This window comes from Natrix helvetica (genome assembly GCF_964273705.1).
Source record: "Natrix helvetica genome assembly, chromosome: 1".
In the NCBI taxonomy this organism is placed as follows: Eukaryota; Metazoa; Chordata; class Lepidosauria; order Squamata; family Natricidae; genus Natrix; species Natrix helvetica.
The window spans coordinates 54,665,308-54,681,481 of NC_138548.1; the positions used below are offsets into that span (position 1 = coordinate 54,665,308).

A 16,174-nucleotide genomic window follows, 5' to 3' on the forward strand; every position below is an offset into this window, starting at 1 on the left:
CGGAGCTTTTGCCTAAAATAAAATAAAATAAAATAATAAAATAAAATAGCGCTAATATATATTTGGCCATGTTTACTTTTATACCTCTTTTCTTCTTGCCCTCTTTCTGTTCCATGAAGGTTATTTAACTTGGGGCAATGAGCAGGGAAAGAAAAAGCTCCCAAATATTTCACCACTTTGAGGTTTCAGGATAAGTGGCATTCAGTTGTTCATTTTAGGTTCTTGACTATTGAATCCAAGTGGTTGTGAATGGATAAGATCTATTGAATTGTTGAGCTTGGCAGAGCTTTTCCCAGATGCTGCTTCATAAATTGGAGCAAATGTGAAAAGAGAAAGGTGAGAGGGATTATAACTTCAAGGCTCCCACCCTCCCTCCCTCTCTCTCTCTTTCCACCCTCCCTGCCTACAGGATTGTTTTATCATTGGAGGAAGAAATGCTTTGTACACCACCTTGAGCTCTTGGAGGAAAGGCAGGATATAAAACTAATACATCTGTCTAAATAAAAACAAGAAAAAACAATTTATAGTGTAAATGAAAAACAATTAAGAATATTTTCTATAATCGTGCAAGAACTAGGTGTTTGGAGTGAATATTTTATTTATCTATTTGGTTTACATACTGCTCCAATTGTTACTAACTCTGAATGCCACATATTCCTACTCAGCAAAGGATCACAAAGCTGTAGCAAACATTAAAATTCAGCATATATTTTTAAAAATGAGCAGGGACTCAAATACTCAACTTCCAAATTGGATTCAGATTTTTGGGGATCAACATTTGCCTGCTGTCTTATTTATTTCTGCTAGTCTTGAATGGATGTCTTCCTAAGCATATCAGATTATTATCTTTAGAGATCTCATTGGATACCACACTTCAAAACTTGGTTTAAGATCTTGAACTCTGCTTTCTTAAAATTAAAGCTGAGATTTTCAGGTGTCTACATTTGGTGGTATGCTTATTCAAATGCAGGATTTATTGCATTTCAGTAGATACTGCAATTAAACAGTTTCATGAAATAAATGCAAATAACAATCTGTGTTAGATTGTTGTACAGGACTCTATAAACTGCTTAGAGAAAAGCACTGTAAAGCAATATATACCATATTTTTCAGTGTATAAGATGCACTCCCTCACCCTCCAAAAGTGGAGGGTGCTGCCACTGCTGATCCCCGCCATCTGGAACAGGAACGAGAACGTGCGGAGTCTGAAAATGGGGGATGTGGAGGTGGCCATGGGCTGCGATGGTAGCGATCCCCGCAGCCTGGAACAGCAGTAGGCGGTATTCCGGGAGGCAGATCCAACCACCAATCAGCTACTCATTTTAAATCAGGCTATGCTGAAAAACTGACCAGGGTGTTTGCTGCAAGAAGGCAAATTGCTGGGAGGCAGAGGCAGATTTTTTTTTCTTGTTTTCCTCCCCAAAATCTTGGCGTGTCTTATAATCCACAGCATCTTAAATAGTCTGAAAAATACAATAATCTAAATGCTGTTGCTATAATTCCATTGGCTGTGCATCTGAGGTTACAAAATAAGAAACTTTTTCCTGGTTATTTGCCATTCTTAATGAAACAAAAGGGAGCATTGGAAAGAACTAAAACAGCAAAACATTTGTCCTACTTCATAACACTACCTAGCTCTTTAAATCCTAGCTGTAGCATTTTTGTACTCCAAACAGTAATCTTAATGTATATGTTTTTTATTTTTCCAGACTTTAAAGAAAATCGATGAAGTTGGAAACCTCTTACTATTGAAATATTCTCGTCATCGAGTGGTACCTCTCCTTGACCGGCCTTTTGATGAGACAACATATGAAGAGACAGATGATTGAACTCTTTTGATGTCTTCTTTGAATTGAGTATGCTCCTTAGAACTTTATATGGCTCAAAGACCACAGTTCTTGAATGCAACACTTAATGACTGCTCGGCATACACAGAATGACTTTTTACTCACCAAACTGAAGTGGCCACAAGAGCTGTTAAATTATGTGTGGTAAAATGGCAAAACAAATCTGGATTTTATTCCCATTGCTTCAAGATCCAGCTATAGGTGGGTGCCTGCCCTGAATTTTTCAAATGCTGCCTTCTTATTTATGTTGCAGTAAGATCCCTTTGGCTTCTGTTGGCACATCTGCATTACTCATCATTCTGCCATAGAGGCTTTGTTGGTACCGTGTTAGTAAATGCTGCAGGATTTCTTTTACTTTCTCTTTACAAATGTCTGCCCTTCCTCAAAATATGACTGGTCAAATGACTCAGTTAAGGTTTTTGAGGAGATTGTTGACAGCTAATTAACATACGTTGAATAGAAAGAATAAACCTCAGTATTTCCCTTCCCCATTATTTCATGCTGTTGGGAGAGTGCCTCTTTATTAGTAAAATGATGATTGACAAGTTTAAGGAATATTATGTTCATCAGTGCACAAAAGAAGTCTTCCAGACCATGGGCCATTTTGGGTTTTCAGGCTGAGTATTAAGCTTTCTGCATTTGGGTAAGTAGCATAATAATGCTTGAGAGCAGGAGAGATTTTTATGTGAGCATTCTCTTTTTCTTGAATGGAATTACTCATGCATAACTACTTGTTCATATTTTCTTCATGGAGAGTATTACAAAATTATATTCTTGTGAATTCAGTTGATGTGTTCCATCAAGGAGTTTGTATTTTCCCCAATATGGTAAATATTTGATTATCACATCCTACAGAGTGAAGCCATAATAGTTACCATGTAAATCTAACATAGCAAACTATCTTGGGCAAGCTTCATCATAGAATAAGCATTGAAGTTTGAGTTCTGACAGATTATATTAGAATTTTCAGTATGAAGCATTTTCTATATAAAGTTCTGAATTTCAAATGCTGATATGATGATTTTAGATTGACTGTTTAGATCTCTCATTATGAAGATGACTGAAGAATCTGAACTAAAAATTAAGAGCCAATTTTTCTCTATGAGCTTCACTATGAGCTTCACTCTATGATCTGATGGAAAAATAATTTATGTATATACCTATTTGTGGCAGCTGACAAAATGATGTTTTCTCAATAAAAGTGTGTACAAAGCAGTTGGCGTATGTCAAAAAGTGACATCATTACTAAAATCTCAAAGTACATAAGTGCGTTGAAAAATGCAAATCTCTCTGTTGTCCATTTGCCAAATGCACCTTTTTGGGCCAGTATTTCACTGAACTGTGTATTAAAATTGTCTGCATTTTATGTGTAACTGTAGAAATGTTGGGAAATAAACTGAGCAAAAAAGGAAAAAAAAACCAACAATGTATGGAGCCAGAGGCTTATTAGCTAATGGTGGCTCATATTTTGGTAGTCATTAAGCAGTTGCACTATAAGTTACAATTTGAAAATCTTACATTGCACTGTGCTCCTACTCTTCTCTGTTGGTAATAATGTATATATAGCCTAGATTTTTAAAATAAATGTTAAAACATTTTAAATGAACTTTTTAATTAACTTCTTAATTTCTTCCAGAAATACAACTTTTTTACACTGTGAGGAAGTCATACAAATTTGGGTGCCAGGTGGGAAGGGAGGAAAAAGAGAAGCAGATTTTACATTGACTTTTAAGAAAATAACAATGCATGTTAAGCTAAGAAACTGCTTGACAAAATCTGTGTTCTGCTTAATAAAGTTCACAAAAAGGTGTCTGAACATTTTATTTCTTTTTAAAAAGTTGGTAAAGCCATAATAGTGACTGACATTTTTACATGCCAGGCAATCATAGAATCAGAATGCTCATAGATGTTGAGCTGAAATTAAGTGAAACCTATGACATTGAACACTTTTTCTAACTTTATTGTAAGGTTATAGTAACAGAATTTTGGAAGTCTGAAAGTAGACCATTTCACAAAGCAGCAAGAGTTAAGGCATTGAACTTTTGAAGTTTGGAAAGTAGTTCAGACAGATACCTCGAGTCACTAGACTAGAATGAGATTTACAGCAAAATGAAACTTGAATGATTCTTTTATTATAGCCAATTTCAATAAAGATAGCTGTGGAGTTGATTTCATGTTCTGGTCTGCCTAGTAGAACTGTCATCTAGGAACAGTCCATCTTTGACTCTGGATGCAACATGCTTCCTTAGGTGAAGCAGGCTATCATTGACTCTTGACTCCCACTTGACCAGCAAGTACAGCCTTTGAGTAATTACATTTTCTTTCCAGTTGCAGCTATTCCTGGGTCAAAAAATGTTGGTCATGATCATTCATGGCTATGTCACTCTGCAGGTAGACTATTGCCATTTGTTCTATATGCTCTGCTCTGGAAGATTCATCTGGCTCAGCATTCATTGGCCAAGGAAACATTAAGATTTCAATTCAATTTTCAAATTTTCTTGCAGTACAAGCAGAGCACAAAACAAGTATTTCAGTAGTGGAATGAAAATGAAATGGGATGAGAGTCGGAAAAGGAGAATGAACGTGAAACTACTTCTAAGCCTTTCATCGCTTCCCCTCCCACCAGTGGTGGGTTCCTCCCGGATCGCACCGGATCGCGCGCGCTCCCTTTCAGCGCTCCACCTGGCTTGCGCGCTCCCTTTCAGCGCTCCACCTGGCTTGCGCGCTCCCTTTCAGCGCTCCACCTGGCTTGCGCGCTCCCTTTCAGCGCTCCACCTGGCTCTCGCGCTCCCTTCCGGCGCTGAAACCGGAAGTACAGTTTTGCCCGGCCCTGGCGAAGCAACGACGCCTGTCTGCGCTCCACCAGCTCGGCTGGGAACGGAGATGTTTCCTCAGCGGAGCGGAGCGCCTGAAAAGACTTTTCAGGCGCTCCGCTCCGCTGAGGAAACATCTCCGTTCCCAGCCGAGCTGGTGGAGCGCAGGCAGGCGTCGTTGCTTCGCCAGGGGCGGGGCAAGACTGTACTTCCGGTTTCAGCGCCGGAAGGGAGCGCGAGAGCCAGGTGGAGCGCTGAAAGGGAGCGCGCAAGCCAGGTGGAGCGCTGAAAGGGAGCGCGCGCGATCCGGTGCGATCCAGCAGGAACCCACCACTGCCTCCCACCTATATAAAATTGTTGACATGAAAGTCAACAGTTTTACATACTTGTGCCCCACATCCTCAGCCCAACAATCTTGCTGAGAACAATTCCATACAACATCCATTTCTTTAGTCAAAGTTTGGAGGTATCTTTTTGGGACAGATGTTCTATGTGAGACATTCCTGAGAGTAGGAATCTGACTTGAGTAATGATTAATGAAGTAGCTATAAGAATGTATTTATAGACTATAGAAATAATGCTTACAGTAGTTAACTATTTAGTACTAGAAGAATCAAAAGATGTGCTTTGTGTTTCTATGCCTAGGGAAAAAGGCAGAGGAAGTGACCTCAAATTATCAATTTCACACATGAAAAAGCTTTACATTTTACACATCAACTTACAATCAGTAAGGTGCCAAAGAGTTGGGGCCATGGGGTTTGGAGTTCAACAGTGTTGCTGAGTAACAGCTATCCAAATATAATGATTTTTTAAGGGAAAAGGTTAAGAATCAGATCTTGAAATTTGAATATGGATTTGATACATGTGATCTGCCTGAAATCAACTTGATATATCGGTCAGCACTAAATGCACTATCACAATAATGGATCTAATTGCTTTGGATGCCACCAAGTCAAATGTGAATATGAGAATTGTTTCTTTACCTTTTGCTTGATTTTAACAGGTTATCCACTTTTGTGCTGTGTTGTACATTTGGATCTCAAAGGGGTCAGTTACATGATCACTATGTCTCATTGTAAGCGTAGTACAGATGTGACCTATCAGACTATTATGTGCAATTGTGATTTCATTTAGATTTTTTTTTATCATTTATAACATTTCAGATCTATGCTTTTGCACCCTGGCAGCATCAACTAATATTGTATTTTTATTTGTGATAAGTGGCTTCATGTGCTAACTTGTGATTATATAGCGGTTTAGCGGAGGTCATATAAAAACACAAATCAAGACAATCGTTTGGAAACCTCAGATCCACGTTTTGGACCAAGGTGGACCCCAAAGCTGTTGTAAATCGAATCTGTTGTAGCAATAAAATGTCTCCGAAGTTGTTGCCAGGTGAGTTGGGCACACCGGATTTTTCCCTCTCTCTTATTTTCTTTATTGGGAAGAGGGGGTGTCGCGCGGGTGCACGTATTCCTTCCCGTGGCACGCGCTCACGCTCGGGGCTGCGAGCAAAGATCCTCCTGCGGGCAAACGTCACCGAAGGCTCCGGTGGAGGGAAGTCAAACCACTGGAGGGAGAGCAAGAGCTGCAGACGAAGCTCGGTTTCTGGGGGAGCGCGCGAGGAGACGGGGACCGCTCTGCGAAATCCGAAGACACCCCGAAAGTGCCCGACTGAGGAAGCCGCGGGGGCGCCAGGGAAGGAAAGGCGAGACAAGAACTAGCGAAAGGACCGCTGTGGGGTGGGGGCTAAGCCTGCTCCGAGGCGGCGGCGCCGGGGTTGGGAAAGAACCGAGGCGGCGGCGCTGGGCAGACAAACAAGGCTGACTTGGGGAGGGGGAGCGAAAGTGCCTCGCGCCACAGGAGCTGCAGCCTTGGAGCCGCCGGCGAGGGAAGCGAAACGGCCGGAGAGTTTGCAGGACAAAGAGTGGCCAAGAGTCTTCGAGGCGGTAGGGGGGGGCGAGCCTCAAGAAGGGCGGCGAGGTGCACCCTGCAAAATGCGAAGGAAATGGGACGCCTCCGGCCAAGGAGCGGCCGGGAACTCGCTGCAGCTGCGGCAGGCACAGCAGCCGAGGTAATCGGAGGCCGGGAGATGCGGCGGCTGTGGGCAGCGCGGCGTCTGGCCGGGTTCCAGAGGTGGGCAACGTGTGGATCTGCGGCGGAGACACGTGGGTTTCTTCTGAAGACGATCCGGGCTTCGGGATGAGGAGGAGGAGACGGCAGCGGCGTTTCTGAGGCGATCCAAGGAGCGGCCGGCCGGAGGGACTCTTCCCCACCTCCCGAGCAGAAGCAGCATTTCCCCCGCCTCGTCTCGGGGAAAACTGGGCGGCTTCGGGAGCATCTGAGCGCCTCTTCTTGAGATTAGTTGGGCGTCACGGCACAGCCACGTGCGGGGGGACAGCCGGAGCGGCGGCGGAAGAAATCGGACTTTCTCGCCGCGGGACACACCGGAGGGGAGCCGCTTCCTCCTCCTCCTCTTCTTCCTGCACCTTTTCCAGCCTCGGCTCTACTCGCGCCAGCGTCTTCCCGCAGCACCGGCGCCTGTCGGGGCGCCAGCTCAAAGCTGGGCAATAAAACCCAGAGTGCTCAGAGAAAAGGGCGCGGAGCTGAGAGACGGAGGAAACGCGAGCCGGGGTGAAGGCCGCGGGGGGCGTGGGGAGGAGGGGGCGAAGACTTTCCCTCGCCCAATTTTGTCTCCGTCTCCCTCTTTCATCTGATACCCTTTACTCCGACCCCTTGCAAAGAGGAGCGGAAAGGCGGCGAGAAGACCGGGCTGCCTCGTTCCCCTTCTTCGGAAAGGTTTAAAGACCGGCGAGGGTCAACTAAGCGCTTGACGCGGCCGGTTTTCCTGCTCGCCTGCCTCGCGGTGTGCGGGTGGGTGGGAGGGGAGCCTTTGCAAGGAGGGCCGCTGCGCTGGAGTAGGAGGAAGAGATGTCTAAAGCCCGAGGCAGAGCTGTGCTTATTCTGAGCCTCCTGCTTCTGACAACTTCCCTTGCTGCTGTCCAAGGGCTGCCCTTGAAGAAACAGCACAGTCCCCATCCGAAAGAAACGGACTATACCTTGGTGGAGGTGAGTGAAAGCCCATTTTCAGGCAAGCCTAACTGACAGGCTTCCTGGCCATCCCGCAGCTTTGCCTTACCTGAGATCCTTTCTGAAAGTTCAGAAGAACATATATAACCTTAGCAAAAGGTGAACCCAAGGCTCTTAGGTCCAGCTGCTGTTAACTGCTGGACCAAATTCCCGGCAGCGTCATCTCTGCCCTGAAGGTTCTTTTTTAAAGGTTTATTTTCTCTTCAGTTTTGTGGCCAGAGATGAAAGCAGGCTATTCTCTTTGCAGGAGCCCCTCTGTCTCCTGCTGCTTATTCCTGACCTACAAGGTGTCATTCTCTCCCTTTATGATGCCTGTCCTTGTCTTGGCAGGAGATAATTGACCTGTCACAGACAGTGGGTAAATGGTGGCTCCAGGTGGGGACTGGGGGGGGGCGGAGTGAGCAGCAGAAGCAGCTGCTGCTGCACCTTCCCTACAGACCCGGAAGGAGGCTGCTATATTTGCTTGCTTGCTTGCATGTGTGGAATGCATGCCCACCACTGGCCGCAGCAGGGGGTGGTCTCTGACTTGTGGGTGGATGTGCTTTTTTTTTTTTTACTCTTTCATTTCTTTAGCCATTTAGCCCTCTTGTCTCCTTGCTTTGTCCCTTTCTGAGGCTGGAGTTGCAGCACAACATGGGCACTGAACCATTGCTCATTCTGAAAGGGGCTTATTGTGCACAAGCGCATGCATTACCATTTTGGAGCCCTTCTTCCTTTTGAGATGTGCCAGATTATTTTAGTCAGAATTATTTGGGGAAGGGAGGAAGGGGTAATTGCTGAAGATCAGAGGGGCAAAAAGAAAAAAATTTGAAACTGGAGGTATCAGCTGAGAAGGAAAAGAAGTTGGAGAAAAGGAAGGAAAGCCTCCTTTTGCTGGAGAAATGTCTTTTTCCTCAGAAAAAAAAATCAAAATAGTATGTATTTATTTCCACTTCAAATTGCAAGAATGCCAACAAGCCTAATCAATCCAGGATTGAAAACCAGCCCCATTACTGCTATAATTATTATTATTTTTCTGTTTCCTATTCTTTGTGCTCCCCAAAGCCAGGTCCCTCATTCTGAACAGTAGCGTGGTTTTGAACAGTTAGAGCATTTAAATTTGGTACATGAATGAGAAATTAAATCTATTGCCTCCCCCCAGCCATCCAGTAAGAACTAGAAATAATGTGGTTCTGTATGTTTCTGTTTGGAATTATTGTGATCTCACAGTAATCAGAACTGAATGTTGCATGCTTACATCTCAGTACCAAAGCACTCTGGATTTTGTTCAGCAAACCTTAAACCAATTATTGCTACTTTGTTCAGATGTTCACCTCTCTCTTGTCACAAATGCAAGAGCTTGCATTTGATTGTTTACTATTTTTTTCCTTTACTATCAAGGAGATAACCCAATTGCTAATGTTGCATTCAGTAAGTGAATATTGAATATGGCAAACTCACTTTAAAGAAAATATATTGCCAGAAGGGAAATATTATGCTTATGCCTGGCATTGATTGGAGATTTGTTACTCTTCTTTGGGTCACCTTAATAATGACTGACTCATCATTAACACAATAATATAAATAAAAGAACTGGCTTCAGAGCTTTTAATTAGCCTAATTTTCTGCAGAAGTTCCTGTGTACAACTTGCTGTTCTAAGCAGACTCCCAATTAGTGGGGAAGAATTTGGACAGAGCAGATTTTGAGATGTTCCTAAAACAGCAGAGAATGCTCAGGGTCACTTTTAAATCATCAGATACATGTTTTGCTGTAGTGTTCTTTCTAAGAGCAGGCCCTAAGTGTCTTTAACTTATATTTTCTCTTTCCATAGAACTGCAGCTGCAATTACCAGCTGTTTCCTAAATCTAGATTTGACTTAGCCCCCCCCTCCCCCCATTTTTTTCTCCTAGAATGGATACAGCCAGAGAATCCCCCACTAGTTTCCAATGCTGAAATGTTTCTTGCTGCCAAAAGCCAGTTAGGTGAGCACTGTTTGTTCTGCAGCTGCTGTTTGTGTTTGATACAAATCTTTTGGCTGGCTTTCTGTCCAGCAGCTGCTCCCAGGTGGGGAAGCTTGCATTCTTCAGCTGCCAGGCTGCACCAGTACAGGAAATTAGGAAAGCATGCTAACCTTTGAAGTCAGCAAAGGACTTTTTCATCTGGATGTACTGAGGCAAATGGATTGCCATGGATGAAGTGGTTTCCTCATGTTGTCCACCTGGAAGATCTCCCTTTACAAGGATATTGCCATTCACTCTGAGTATCCCAAAAAGCAATATATTCACTGCCTTCAAGAAATGGAGAACTGTTAAGATATCCCTGAAAATATTGAAATCAAGAACTGAGGAAAAGGAAGGGATTTCCCTTAAACCATGAACTGGAATAAGGCATTTGTGATGCTTGTTTTTATATCAAGCCTCATTTATTTTATTCTACAGAGAAAATAAATAAAGCTTTTGTGATATTCCTGGGTTTCTCTGTAAGAGAACACCAGTATGTGAACTAAAAATGCTTTAAGCCTATATTTAAAAAAGAGCCATGTTCAGGGACATTTGTAAACTCCATCCATTCCATGCTCACAGCCAGACAGAAGTCCCACTTGCTAAGAATTAATTATTCATTACAGATCTGCCTTTCTTTAATTTTGTTGTAGATTTTATTTTATTGTGAATTTGTTTGTGTAAACTTCTAACCCTAACCTTTTTGGAATAAGAACTAAGAAAAAGTTGCACCTAGACATAAATTGAGCTAATATAAAGTATTTAGACTTGCGTGAGATAAAGGCATTTATTATTAATTGAAAAGACAATGGTTGTAACATACAAGACCCATTATTTCATTGGTCAGAAGCTTTTCCTGAAGCCTATCTCAACCAGATGCTAAGTCAAGATTTTGAACTGCAGCTCTACATATTAGTCAACCAATAGGTGAACATCTGTCTGTCTGCCTACTATCTATCTATCTATCTATCTATCTATCTATCTATCTATCTATCTATCTATCTATCTATCTATCGCTTATCTCATGGTACGAAATGCTGAATATGATGGCAACAATAATCCAATATCTTTAAAGGCATCAGATTGTACTTTATAATAAACTGAAAAACCTTCATAATTCAATATACCAAGAGCTTAATTTGCACCAAGTAGTAGTAACAATATGCCAATTTACTTCATATGCTGACTGTGAGTATAGAATAAAATATATTTTTGCCTGTTGTTTGGATTGCAATACCCTCATAAAATGTCTGAAGAATGAATTCAGTTTGTTGTAAGAGGCCCAGCTTGTTTTCAATAGTATTGTGTTTTCCTCTGTATGCATTAGAATGCTGAGTGCGGTGTGCCTACAAGGAGTAAGATTGTAGCATATTAAAAACCCCAAACTCACGGCTTCATCTGTATTCTTCAGTAAACTTTTGTGCACCAAATGTTTGAAAATTTTAAACCAATATTTTAATATTACAGCATATTAAATTATTTTTACTAGTCCAGTTTTATTATGAGGGTATTGCTTACAACTCTCTGATCAATCTCTTAGAACTTAGAAAACAACATAGCATCAGTTAGTAATGAAATTATGTAAACTTTGCAGTGTCTTAACACTGTAAAATGTGCTAAATCCAACAACTGAAATGGTATAGGGTTTCCTGCCTGAGCAGGAGGTTGGGCTAGAAGACCTTCAAGGTCTTTTCCAACTGTTATTCTGTTAACTGTTCTGGTAAGTTTTATACCAGAACGAAATGAAAAGCCCATTAAATCCACAGACAAATTGTCTTGAATTCTTCTATTATGGTTGCTAAATATTTTTCCCCCAGTTTAATGTGTGTGTGTAATTCAGCCTACCATCTACAAGCCAGTTGCATCCACTTTTGCTACTATTAACTTGAAGTATTAGTTTTTATATTTCTGAAAATGGTACCTGGATCTTGTCTTCTTCTCTCAAAAATTCTTAGATGTGCGTATTTGTAGTGCTTTTGTTCCAGACTGAAGGTATTTTAGTCATGGGCAAAAAATTATATGCATGCATGGCTTCACAGTATTTTTAGTGAAAATTCAGATATCTTAGTTAATCAATATACACACACACACACACACACACACACACACACACACACACACACACACACACACACACACACACATACATATATATATATATATATATATATATATATATATATATATATATATATATATATTTCAATTTGTCTTGTATGCATGCCTGTTTCATCTTACATTTGGTGGTTTTTATAATTTCAAAGATTGAAACCCTGAAGCTATTGGCGTGGGGGGGGGGAGCTTTGCCAGCCTTTAAAAAACATCTGATATTTTTATTTAAAGTAAGGGTAGGAAATCAGTATAGCATCATGCTAGAGGTCCCAGAATTTTAAAAAACCCTTTTTCAGTAGGGAAGCTTCCTTATTATTAGGCTTGTCAAACATCCGGCAAATACTCCTTTGGGTCCTCTATCTAGCAAGTCTAGCCTTAAAATTAAATATTGTCCAGCTTTTTATCTTGGCTCTTGGCTCTTTGGGGGGAGATTGTCCTTCAAACTTTCACATATTGTGACTTGTACATTGCCTACTTTTTTCTTTCTCTAGTCTGTCAACAGACTTGACAGCTTAGATTTACATTATTTAATTTATCTCCTGATTCCATCAATCAGCTTCTATCCAACCCCTTCAAATCTACAATTGCTACAGTCTGTAGATCACATGAGTCTGTAGTGGAATTTGAAAAGTACTGATTCATTGTTAATGTTATTGATAGCATAAAATAAAGAAAAAACAATGTTTCTGATGCTGGAAAATATAATTTCATATACATGTTGGTCTAAATATTTTTTTGCAGTTAGTATATATTCACCCCACACACACACACACACATTTCTCCCCCTTTCTAATTATTCATGTCCTTCTCTGCTTGTTCACATATCTGGTAACCCTGCTTGCTTCAAACATTGAGATGTCTTATATAGAGGCCAGAGGGGGTTATTATTCCATTAATTAGGTCAGTGTCATTCTTCAAGCAAGTCAAAGTCTATCTGAGCTGCTTGTGGACTTTGCAAGTTTTGTTTCCAACTGATATATTACGCTTCCTCTTCTGCCATCTCCTATTGATTTAGTAGATATAACTGCAGGTTGAAGAGCCCCCCCATCCCCCAAAAAACACTCCTGCCTTCCTGCCTGTCTCTGAATATAGATAAACAAGCCACATTTCAGTCTATTTCCTTCTTTCCAAAGAAAGGTCAAAGAGCATAATACAGCCAGGAAGGAAGCAGGTGGTAAAAGCAGCTTTCCTGGTCAAAACAATTAAAAGTAGCATTGAAGCCTTTTGATGGCTAGCCAGAAAGCCTGTTCTCAGTGGTTGGTCACAGCAGTTTTAATCCAGTTAAAGGTGAGAAAGGAACAGTGCCAACTTGGTGGAGACTCACTGTGTTTCTGATCTGGGGCCAGAGGGAGCTATTATATATAAGGTTACTGTGGTTTCAACTGTGTATATAATCTCTTGTATGACCATTCACAATGATCTCTATTATCAAGGTTTTTCAAATTGTGTGCTGTGGAATATGAGGGTTCTGTGAATAACTCCCCATGCTAGGTTTGCTCAAACACAGCCAATTTCTTTTCACTGGAGATTTGCCTCTTGATCAGGGTTCCAGGGCCCTGGTCTATCTCCCTCCCTCCTTCCTTCCTTCCTTCCTTCCTTCCTTCCTTCCTTCCTTCCTTCCTCCCTCCCTCCCTCCCTCCCTCCCGAAAAAAAGGTTGTACTCTGTAGCAAGATTTAAAAATGGACTAGAGTAAAAGAAGGCAGAGTCTCAACTTATCTGGAGGGTACCTCTACTCACTGGTGATGTCAAAAATCATTCAGACAGAACTTAAGTTGTGTTTTTATAGCTTTTTAATTTACTCCCAATCCCTCAGGAATGAATTAATTTATATATGCAGGTTTATTTTAAAATTTCCACATTAGAGTCTCATTTAGCAATAGCCTGTCTATTATAATATTCTCTTGTATTTTGAACAAGTTCCCTAACTAATTTAAACTTGGTAAAGTTTCTCAATCGTGCAACTTCTAGAGGAAGTAATTTTGACATTTGTGGTTCAGACCATAGCAAATCCGGGGGATATAGGCTAATCAACCCAAACATATCAAAAGAAATCAATAGCTTCTAGAAGTATTTCCACCCTCTTGCCAATTAAACTGCATGGAGATGTCCATGTAGTCATCAGGATTTGGATTTGGCTCAAGGAAGCCCTTTATCAATTTCAATAACCCAGCATCCTGTTGTTGGATAGAGCTTTCCTCTTGAAAACTCAAGTTTGAATTTGATTATCCTTCTGGATTAAATCCTAAATTAGGCTAACCAGATTTCAGTAATGTCCATACAAAGTCCAAGCTAATATACCAATTACAACCATTCCTAGGAATGCTGGCTCAGACTAAGTTTAACACATGTGCATTTTATATGTGCATTTTATGTGCATTTTATTTGGACTTTCTTGTACCTACATGGTAGAATGGGAAGAAGACAATCTTTATTAAGTACTTTCATTCTATGAGAAATTTATTCAGATGCTTTCAGTCAAGTGTCAAGCTCTCATTTTGTTTTTCTTTATACACATTTTAATGTAAATTGTGAAAAGGATTCATTGAATTTTACGATAACCAAAGGCCACATTCATTCATTTATGCTTGCTTTCAAGTTAACATACTATCAATATCTGAGGTCTCTTAGGAAAATGAAATAAAAATGAGAAGATATTAGAAATAATTTATTTCCACAATTGAAGACACCAGCAAAAAGGATAGATTTCCCCAAATCAGAAGGGAAAGAACTGAAATAATGCAAAGAAGTCTCAGCTGAGCTTTTGAGAAGAGCCCAAGAGCTGAAGTAGAATGCAGTAAAGATATACCTGGGCTGAGCTGAGATTATTTTCTTTTCCTGATTTTGAAGGGAAAGTTGAAGTCTTACTTTGCACATTTTAAACTTATTTAAGTTAATTTAGTGCTTACACAAAACTTTTCATGCATTTCCTGTCCCTGTAATTAAAGTCAGAGGAGAGGGGCCACAAAAAAAGAAATTTGGGGTCTGCAGTGTACCCATTCCTGAGTTAAGAGAAGGGGCTTTTTTGTTGATACTTCCTAATAAGTAATCTCTTTTCTAGAGAACTTTGCACCAGATGAGACACAGACCTTGATCACTGTTGCTTGTCAAGGAGAGAAATGATAAGAGTCCAACCACCCAAATAAATAGAACCAAACAGTTGGAACCTTTTCTTTGATTTTGGTATATGAGATTTAGTGTACCCTGTCGTAAGAACTTGGTCTCAGGGCTGACAGAAATAAAAATAGTATTATTAGGTCTTCCAATTTCACTAAACTTAAAAGGAGCTGGGTGGAGCACTGATTTTGTTGGAGCAGTGGACCTGAAAGAAATAATAGTTTGTCTCTTCTTTATTTGCTGTTTTAGTGATCAAAACCTGTGCTTTTCTCCTGTTCTTTGTGAGTCTTATCTGGTAATGAGACCAAAAAAAATCCCATTGTCCCTCCTTGAAGCTCTTCTTAAGCCTTGATTAGCAGGGTATGAAAATCTCTGCCAAATTGAGCAATCGCACTTCCTTTAGTCTTATAGCTAAAGTTTCCTTTGGGGATCAGAAATATTACCACAAGCCCTTTTGCCAGGGCTGGTCCCACTCCTTAATAAAAACAGCAGAGACCAGCAATCTTCCTGCTGTTTTCTTTCATTTTTCACTGTGGGAGAGGAAGACAGGCTCCGGGGCTTTGATGTGCAACCCTTGTAAATCCATCGATGATGATGCCTTATATGTGCGCTCATGTGAGTCCCAACCAGCTCCAGCTCCTTTGAAGTGCTCCAGTGATCAAGATGAAAGTAGTGAGGGGGAAGAGTCTTTCAAAAGCCATCAAGCCCTAATTGCAGGTAATAGAGCCTCTTGGTATCCCATATGGAGGAAGGGGAAGCATCCCCTGTTTCTCTAATCCTGCAGCTAAATTTTGGGCTCCTGCAGTGAAAGGAAGTAGCATACCGAGAACAAGACTTGGGGAACTCAAGCTGAATGTTGGGAAATAGCTCCTTACAGTGAGTCATGGTGGGCCTGCAGAAGTAGTCTTTCAAAGAAAGGTTGGGACAGACTTCCACATTGTGGCAATGGTGCTTCAGGAGTTGTAGTCCAACACATGGGGAAGACACCAGAGTTTGGAAGACTGGTTCCATAATATCATTGGTAAAAATCCCTATAGTGCACGTTAGGTTGTAAATCATTCCCAGATGACGTACTTAGGAGTGTTTATATTAATTAATTTTCCAACCCATAGCCAACACCCATATTTTTTTTCATTTGTAATCGTAGAACTGGGTAAAAAATATTCCAGTGAGCTGAATTCCATCTTGTATTAATGCTGCAGAATATAAAGTATACA

At 41.0% G+C, this 16,174-nt stretch overlaps 2 protein-coding genes across 2 annotated transcripts in view; both read left to right on the forward strand.

The window, feature by feature from the left end:
- SPTLC2 (serine palmitoyltransferase long chain base subunit 2) overlaps positions 1–3,655 on the forward strand; it is a 55,750-nt gene extending 52,095 nt beyond the window's left edge. Inside the window, exon 12 of the mRNA XM_081934524.1 lies at positions 1,710–3,655. Within this exon, the coding sequence (XP_081790650.1) occupies positions 1,710–1,829 (120 nt within the window). The 3' untranslated portion in view covers positions 1,830–3,655. The remainder of the gene's footprint in view (positions 1–1,709) is intronic.
- Positions 3,656–6,235: 2,580 nt separating this feature from the next.
- Positions 6,236–16,174, forward strand: part of ISM2 (isthmin 2) — a 28,134-nt gene continuing 18,195 nt past the window's right edge. The window contains exon 1 of the mRNA XM_081936317.1: positions 6,236–7,729. Coding sequence (XP_081792443.1) covers positions 7,592–7,729 — 138 coding nt within the window. The 5' untranslated portion in view covers positions 6,236–7,591. The remainder of the gene's footprint in view (positions 7,730–16,174) is intronic.